This window comes from Trichoplusia ni, chromosome 8 (assembly GCF_003590095.1).
Source record: "Trichoplusia ni isolate ovarian cell line Hi5 chromosome 8, tn1, whole genome shotgun sequence".
In the NCBI taxonomy this organism is placed as follows: domain Eukaryota; kingdom Metazoa; phylum Arthropoda; class Insecta; order Lepidoptera; family Noctuidae; genus Trichoplusia; species Trichoplusia ni.
This window is the reverse complement of record NC_039485.1, coordinates 11,952,878-11,961,269: the sequence shown is the minus strand read 5'-3', so window position 1 is coordinate 11,961,269 and position 8,392 is coordinate 11,952,878. Positions and strand designations below refer to the sequence as shown.

The following is an 8,392-nucleotide window of genomic DNA, read 5'->3' as shown; positions in this document are numbered from 1 at the left end:
GTGGGTAGAAGATATAAGTTATGATTTATACCTGCCCTGTTTTTTTCACATTTTCCATTGTATCTTAGCTCCTATTAGTCGCAGCGTGATGGTTTATAGCCTAGAGCCTTCCTCGATAAATGGTCTATTCAACACAAAAAGAATTTTTCAATTTGGACCAGTAGTTCCTGAGATTAGCGCGTTCAAACAAACAAACAAACTCTTCAGCTTTATATATTAGTATAGATTATAATCAAGTAGCTCCATCGAGACTTGGCTAGTTTTTTATAAAATATTTTTGGTGGGATTTAACACTCATCTTCATAATATTGTGGCAGAGGAATCGAATACCCTACGATCAACCACTTGCATTAAATTGTGACTAATGTAAACCAAAGATATGACTATAAACACGTCTAATCCGCTATTTGTTTTATCAGAGTAATGTCATAATCAAAGTAAACTCCATGTTTAACACACTTGATAATGTGCAATGATATGCGAATTAATTTCTTAAGTGCGAGTCGCACTCCAACCCAGAGTTTCGTACTACCTATATTACCTTTAACATTCATCATTTTTCATCATTGGCCTAGCCTTTTCCCAACTATGTTGGGGTCGGCTACCAGTCCAACCGGTTTCAGCTAAGTATCAGTGTTTTACAAGGAGCGACTGCCTATCTGACCTCCTTAACCCAGTTACCTGGGCAACACGATACCCCTTGGTTAGACTGGCTGTCAGACTTTTTCAAGCTTCTGACTACCTGTAACGACTGTCAAAGATGTAGGAATAACAGTCGGGACCCACAATTTAACGTGCCTTCCGAAACACGGAAGAACTCGTTATGACAAAGATGGTCACCCATCTACAGACCAACCGCGTCAAGCATAGCTTAACCAGTGATCGTATCACTTATGCGGTTATAGCTTAGCCACGAGCTCCACCTTTAACATTATTACTTTTAATAAACATTCGCATATACAGGTTGTTATTCGCCAAACATATGAAAAGTACTTATGTAGAAGGAATATCGTTGCTAATCATGTTAATTCTCATTACGATTATTGCTTAATCGTGTTTTATCCGGTGTCAACTGTTTTCCTTTGATCTAGAATTCCTTTTTTTACCCGGACTTTTTGTGTCAATTGTTAAAGTGTGAGTGCGAGTGGTTAGTGTATATCTAAGTTATCGCACACATCTCAAATCCAAGATGGCCTACATCACAGACTGATTTTCTAATAGAATATACTATGACTAATTTCAAAACCAAGGGGTCAGTTTATTTTTATTTTTATCAACCTTTTTGCCCTTAATTTTGTCAAAGCTGCAAAAAAAAACACTTAAACCACTTCTATGCAGAGAAAGACGGACAATAACAGAGGTTTAGGATTAATAATAACGTTTTTCGATTACGTGCAGAATTCTAAAAAAAAACAGCTTAACGTTAATCTAATTCGAATACATCTTATTAATAAGAGATCACTATCAACAAATAAGTATTGATAAAGGCGTATCATATTAAAGCGATAGTAATGAGAATATATAAAGCGAGACACCTATCTACCAGCACGAGTACGTGCCAAAATGAAAGTGGTTATCGCTTTAGCTGCATTCGTAGCATGTAAGTATTTAATTTCAATATTTTTTCAAACTATTCAGATTTTAGAGAGTAACTTCTAGTTCGTAAGACTAAATCTGTTTTAGTCAATAGCTATTCAATTAAATAAAATCAAGACAGTACTAAAAAAAATTGGCACCCTTCAGCTCTTATAAGCGGATCTCCTAACGAATGAGAAAGACAGATCGATTCTGATACTTATGAATAGAGCCCTAACGTAGCTACACAATAATTAATAATCTACTTCCTTTACATATACGATTGGAAATGTTCTCGAAAATTACTTATAACGGTGTAAAATCGCGCGGAAACTTAAACTAAAAAAAAATTGATAAATTTACAGTGAGACATTCACAACCTGACATTCTTACTAAACTATTTACAGTGTGCTCCGGCCATGCGCTCCCCTCTGTGCCTGTAGACAACAGACACTACGTGGAGGGTGAGAGCCGCTACATCTGGATGCCGGACAGTGAGGGCACACCAGTGCTGGTGGACCTTCAGGAGCCCGTCGATGAAGCTGTAGTGAATTCCAGGAATGGAGCCAACAACCAATATTGGCTTTTCACTAGGTAACCTTGATCATGGAATTTAATCACATACATTTTTTAATGTTAGGTGACGCAATTTATTTGATTAATGCTCTGTTATATTTCAGGCAAAACCAAAATAATGCCCAAATTCTTATAAACGGAAACATCAACTCCGTACGGAACTCCAATTACGCGTCAAACAAGCCTCTGAAGGTCATCGTCCACGGATGGAACAGCAATGGGGGTTCCTCTGTGAATACCGGAATCACGTCGGCTTTCCTCGCTGTTCAAGACGTCAACGTCATCGTAGTGGACTGGCGCGGTCTCGCTGGCTCCAGCTACACCTCTGCAGCTAACGGTGTTCCAAGTGTTGGCCAACATCTTGGAAACTTCCTTGTATGGCTCATCAACAACGCTGGAGGCAACTGGAACAACGTGCATTTAGCTGGTCACAGTTTAGGTGCTCATATTGTTGGAGTTGCTGGTCGTCAAGCTGGTGGCAGGCCGTCCCGCGTTACTGGTTAGTATACGTTTTATATCAGCGTATCCTTTTCCCCAGCTATATCGAATTCGAATTACAGACTTTTTCATAAAATGCGACGCCTTGTCCACTATATACGAGCATTTTTGTTGTACAAAGGTATCCACATTGAGAGCAAAACGGTTATAAGAGTCGCAACATAATGTTTATCAGTTCATAAGTATTCACATATTTTGCTTTTTACAGGTTTAGACCCCGCTGGACCTGGCTGGGGTAGTAACAGCAACGCGTTGAACAGGAACTCTGGCCGGTTCGTCGAAGCCATCCACACTGACGGCAACATCCTCGGTCTCATGGCCGCGATTGCTGACGCTGACTTCTACCCCAACGGTGGTAGACACCCTCAACCTGGCTGCTCACTTAGTACTTGTTCTCACAGTCGCGCTCACGAATTATTCGCCTCCACTATCCGCCACAACCGCTTCACAGGAAGACAATGCTCAAACCTAAATCAAGCTCAGCAGTCTAACTGTTCAGGATCTAGCTTGAACATGGGTAATGCTGTCATCAACAAATCAGGGTAAGTGAACTTGATAAATCTTTAGGGTTAGGTTAGGTTTACCTAAAAGGTAAAATAGAACCTTTTTACTGAGGTACCGTTGTGGAACGGGACAGCTAGAAAAATATTCTCAAATTATATATTTCTGTGGCCACTATAACAATAAATACGACAGCAACTTAGGGCTTAAGCAAAGCTTGTTGCGGTCATAAATTTGTGAACACCATAACCACCCCTTAATTTTTTTTAATCACCCGATTTAGATATCCCAATAGATTGGCAAACGATTACTTATGTTTTAATGTTTTTGTTTACAGAAATGGCATCTTCGGCCTCACTACTGGAAGCTCTTGGCCTTTCTAACTATGGTCAATAAAGAAAGCCTGCTAAGATGACATTAAAAGATGACTGTGATAAAATAAAACTTAATTTTAAATGTTCTTGTTTCTCTTGAACTCGTATTATATGTTTACAAACCTGGGCTTGTAGAGAAAATACATTTCTCTGAATACTAACGCTTAAGAATGCTTGAGCTATGACACAAATCTATTATAAAAACTCCGCTAGGAAATAATAATAAAAGTCGTAAAATCCCGACTGATTTTAAATATGAGAAAGAGGATATGAAAAAAAAAACAAATATGGGCGAGTCACTTTTGACAATCCGCCGGCATTTGTATAAGAAAAAATATTGCTTTTAAAATTTATACTCAGTCTCCAAATAATTCAACAAATGCCAAAAATGTTTCTTAATAAACTACTGCCTTCTTAGACAAGTTGTTCACTTACATGCACTTAGTGATATTAGTGCCAAACACGATCATTTATTTCAAACTTGTTTAGTAGTTAGGATTTATTTATACAGTTTTTTTTTATAGAAGCGGTATTTACTCCCTCAAAGCGGGAAGCTCTTCGCCTTTCTAATCTGTTACCTAGCAAATATAGCGCTAGAGTCTTAATTCTAAAAATGATACTATATCTGTCTACTTTTTCGGTTAGGTACCTACTTATATCACAAAACAAAAGAACACAACTGATGACTAATATTTTTCAAACTCTTATTTGTAAATCCCATAAAGAAAAACTGGTGACATTTTGGATGTCAGATGAAGAAAAAGGCTTTATAGAGAAATTAAAAAGGAACCCTTTTTGTGAAGAGTCGCTGTCTGAAAGGTGACGGCTGGATAGATCTACTCGTCACCTTTAAAGTTCTTGAAATTGCCTTTGAAGTTCCCATTTACTAAAGACAATTAAGCTCAATGCACTATCCGGAAAATACTTCTGATTGAATCTTGCTTGCGACAGATAGCAATAAAGCTTTCCAAAGAAATGTTCACCTAACAATAAAGCATAACATTCGTCAAGTGCCTTAAACATTATAGCTATAATTTCCTTATTATACAGTTTCTTACCTAAGAATAGGCGCTACAAAGCACTGATATTAAATTTATTTTTTCTTTTAAAATGAGGATTGCGTTTTTTGTTTTAGATACTTGGCAATGAATTACTGATAATGATGTTTGGGACTAAAAACAAGTCCTCTGTAACACACGTTATCAAAAGCTCTTAAATTAGGTCTCTTTTATCGCATAAAATTCATTTTTAACCATACACTTCTTTACCTTAGGACACAGTAGGTACTTTACCGTTATCCATACCGGTTGTGATATTTTTGGATATTTTACATATTTGATCCCCGGACACCAACCAGCAGTGTTATTCAATACATTATCCCCTAAAAAAATCTGTTATCAATTAAAATTCACAGTTGCGAAGGATTTCATAATCCTCGATTTGTTTTTACTGTGACTATGAAGATTTTACTAGTAACAGCAGCCTACATAGCAAGTAAGAGTTTGGTTTATTCAAAAATCAAGAGATATATTTTCTGTCAATCAAATATGAACAACCTTCCAGTGTGCTCCGGCCATGCTTTTCCTTCGGTGCCGGGAGACAACAGTCACTACGTAGAGGGTGAGAGCCGCTACATCTGGATGGCAGACGGTGAAGGCAAGCCAGTGCTGGAGGACCTTCACGAGCCCATCGATGAAGCTTTACTAACTTCCAGAAATGGGGCCAATAACCAGTATTGGCTTTACACCAGGTATTGACTAAAAAACTATTGATACTATGTGGGTGCTATCGCATTAAATCTAGTTTTATATTATCAACTCATAACATATTTTCAGGTCGAACCCGAGCAATGCTCAAATACTAATTCATGGAAATGCCAAAACTGTCTGGCTATCAGACTATCTCGGGTTACGTCCATTAAAAGTCATTGTTCATGGATGGAAAAATGATGGAGACTCAGCGATGAATCCTCTCATCACATCGGCTTTCCTTGCCGTACTAGATGCCAACGTCATCGTAGTGGACTGGCGCACTTTCGCCAACTCACACTACACTACCGCTTCCAACAGCGTCCCTGCAGTTGGCCTGGCTCTTGGAAATTTTCTTATCTGGCTCTTTAACACTGCTGGTGGCAACTGGAACAACGTGCATCTAGTTGGCTTCAGTTTAGGAGCTCATATTGTAGGAGTCGCTGGACGCCATGTAGGTGGACGTATTGCTCGTGTTACCGGTTAGTTATATTGTCATTTACTGCTTGGTTTCTTAAACATAATTTGTTGCTACAACAAATGACCTATTAGTCTTGATTAAATTAGTCTAAATTTTAATTATTTTGTTGTGCATACCTTATTAAGTTAATTCTTAAATGCTTCTCCTCAGGTTTGGATCCAGCAGGTCCTGGGTGGGCCGATAACATCCATGCGCTAAACAGAAACGCTGGTATATACGTCGAGGCTATCCATACTGACGGCCATATCCTTGGTATATTCAACGCCGTTGGCGATGCTGATTTCTATCCCAACGGCGGTCAAAACCCTCAACCTGGTTGCCTGTTCAGTGTGTGTTCGCATGGACGAGCGAATCTTTTGTTTGCAGCAAGTATTCGTTATAATCACCTCGTTGGACGACTGTGCTCAAATCTTTCGACCGCTGAGCTCTCAACCTGCTCAGGACATACCTTCAATATGGGGAACTCTATTATCTTCAAGCAAGGGTATGTTTTTTTTGTTCATTTAATATCAATACTGCCTTTATTTTTTGACAAGCGCTCCTTAGCTGTAATTACAGTGTTTCTGTACTTTGAGCAATGCTTTTATTTCTCGTTGAATTCTTATAACTAAACCACTAGTGGTATATGATATAAAGTACATAATTAATAGGGATGACGACAATTTTTTTTGCACTGTCCGTCATGTAGTTTTATGTATAATAATGGATACGTATTTTTTAATTTGTCCCGCAAACATAAATTGACCAAATTACAGTGAATGAAACTTACGCGTGACGTCACGATTGTGTATAAATTTTACCATATCGTTACGTCGTAAGCCCCCTCTCCTAAAGTTTAAAACAGTTAATCTTTGTCAATTCTAGTTTTTCTGAAAAAGGAAAAAATACGTGTCTAATACTTTTCAATTAACTAACTGAGGGACTAATGAGATTTTTTCTTTTTATACCCAGTCGTCATCCCTATTGTTCTCTAGTCCTTTGCATATTCTTACAGAAGCGGTATTTACGGTCTTCGTACTAAGAATACTTGGCCTTTCTGAACTTGTAGAAAGGTTTACAAAAATATTCAAAATAAAACCGACCTCAATGAATTTAAATTGAATTCATTTTTGAATTGAAAAAAAGTTCAATGTCTTATGAACTAAAAACCAATAAAAATATGTGAGTAAGATGAAGCCTTCTTTATTGTACCTTATAATCTCCTAGTGCTGAGCAAAATCCTTCTACAATTCCCTAACTTGGCATCGGTTAATAAAAGACCTGTCGTCGCTGTAATACCAAGTTGCCATAGTTGTGCATTTCCATAATCATCAATGTCTGTATCAGGGATGTTGCCGATGCTGATTTTTTCACATCCGCTGTCGCAAATGCGGATGCGGAGTTTAGAAGGCTCACATCCGCGGATGCGGATGCGGATGTTTAACATAATTATGTAAACAGTCTATTAATGAAGAATGAAATGAATTAATATAATAACTTAATTATAACATTTTAACTGTAATCAAATCAAATCTAGGTACTAATTTCTAGATTAAACACCTACTGGTTTTTATATTAGAGAGTGAAATTAAATATAGGAGCATTATACTTAATGAACAATAGTATTGCCGCGTTTTCTGATACAAGGCGATTACGCAGAGCTTCGGACTAAATAATTGTTAGATCGGCACATTGCTCTGTAGAGATGGTAAAAATCTTGGTACTATCGCTGATAATAACTAAAATTCCTCTCGATGAACACTCCATCATCGCAACCAGCCTAATACTTGCCCCGCGCAATTCTTTCTTGTCGCTGCTTGCATGACATTCGCATCCGCATGAAATCCGCATTAATCAAAGCGATGCCAGATGCAGATGTCCAAATTTATGCGGAAGTTCCGCTTTTGCTTATGCGGATGCGCATATTCGCAACATCCCTGGTCTGTACTATGAACCCATACCTACAGATAATCAAATACAACTGATTAAGTAAATGAAAAAGCGAGACGGTTCTTTATGCAGATCGTGAGTTCTCACTTCCACTATGTCAACGGTCGATAATTGCTCATCAGTTAGATTCATATCACCTAGAAATAAGCAATATTGACAAGCAAAAATTGATTAAGAACATAAATATTTCCTTTCTAGCAAAATCCCTCACTCGTCGTCATGTATGAGACCAATAGAGCTTATCGATGTGGCTTGATATAAGTCATTAATTTGATATTAAAAGATTAATAATTTGATAAAGATTATGTTGCACTAAAATTAAATAAAATTATCGATGTAATTGGTTTCGTACACGGCGATTAAACATTTGCTACTGTATTTGGGCCAATTAATTTATGTTTGAAAAAATAAATATGTAGTTATTCTATTTAATTTGAAATGCCGTGCCGAGGCCCGTAGTCAAGGCATCTCTTTACCGAGTTTTAAATTATAATCAATAGATTTTTTTCAAGTATACAGTATCGACTGTAGGTGAAGGGTTTCAAATTGTCATTCCTATGGAAAAGAACTAGCAAAAACCTCCACTAGCTTTTAAAAAGCATTAACTATGTATGTAAATAAAGTACGTCATTATTCCGTATTCAAAGATTAAAAACGAAACCTTATTATTAATTAACCGCAGTCTGTCCTACTGTCCGTACGTCTGCCAC

The 8,392-nt window shown here is 37.5% G+C and overlaps 2 protein-coding genes across 3 annotated transcripts; both read left to right on the top strand.

The window, feature by feature from the left end:
• The first annotated feature begins 1,508 nt into the window (after positions 1 to 1,508).
• On the top strand, positions 1,509 to 3,602 carry LOC113496659 (pancreatic triacylglycerol lipase-like). The gene is made up of 5 exons (XM_026875944.1): positions 1,509 to 1,600; positions 1,983 to 2,169; positions 2,256 to 2,650; positions 2,858 to 3,191; positions 3,488 to 3,602. Exons 1-5 carry the CDS (start codon positions 1,564 to 1,566, stop codon positions 3,531 to 3,533), a joined length of 999 nt encoding a protein of 332 aa, XP_026731745.1. The 5' UTR covers positions 1,509 to 1,563; the 3' UTR covers positions 3,534 to 3,602.
• Positions 3,603 to 4,371: 769 nt separating this feature from the next.
• Positions 4,372 to 6,835, top strand: LOC113496623 (pancreatic triacylglycerol lipase-like). 2 transcript variants are annotated; one of them, XM_026875899.1, is made up of 4 exons: positions 4,372 to 5,274; positions 5,360 to 5,754; positions 5,904 to 6,237; positions 6,748 to 6,835. In XM_026875899.1, exons 1-4 carry the CDS (start codon positions 4,982 to 4,984, stop codon positions 6,791 to 6,793), a joined length of 1,068 nt encoding a protein of 355 aa, XP_026731700.1. In that variant the 5' UTR covers positions 4,372 to 4,981; the 3' UTR covers positions 6,794 to 6,835. The 2 variants fall into 2 exon arrangements, with proteins under 2 accessions (XP_026731700.1, XP_026731699.1); XM_026875898.1 differs by lacking the exon at positions 6,748 to 6,835 and having other exon boundaries at positions 5,904 to 6,438.
• The last annotated feature ends 1,557 nt before the right edge of the window (positions 6,836 to 8,392 follow it).

Coding starts and splice junctions, on each gene's coding strand:
- LOC113496659 (XM_026875944.1), top strand. CDS start 1,564: ATGAAAGTGGTTATCGCTTTAGCTGCATTCGTAGCAT. Junction 2,170..2,255: donor CAATATTGGCTTTTCACTAG/GTAACCTTGATC, acceptor GTTATATTTCAG/GCAAAACCAAAATAATGCCC. Junction 2,651..2,857: donor CAGGCCGTCCCGCGTTACTG/GTTAGTATACGT, acceptor TGCTTTTTACAG/GTTTAGACCCCGCTGGACCT.
- LOC113496623 (XM_026875898.1), top strand. CDS start 4,982: ATGAAGATTTTACTAGTAACAGCAGCCTACATAGCAAGTAAGAGTTTG. Junction 5,275..5,359: donor CAGTATTGGCTTTACACCAG/GTATTGACTAAA, acceptor ACATATTTTCAG/GTCGAACCCGAGCAATGCTC. Junction 5,755..5,903: donor ACGTATTGCTCGTGTTACCG/GTTAGTTATATT, acceptor GCTTCTCCTCAG/GTTTGGATCCAGCAGGTCCT.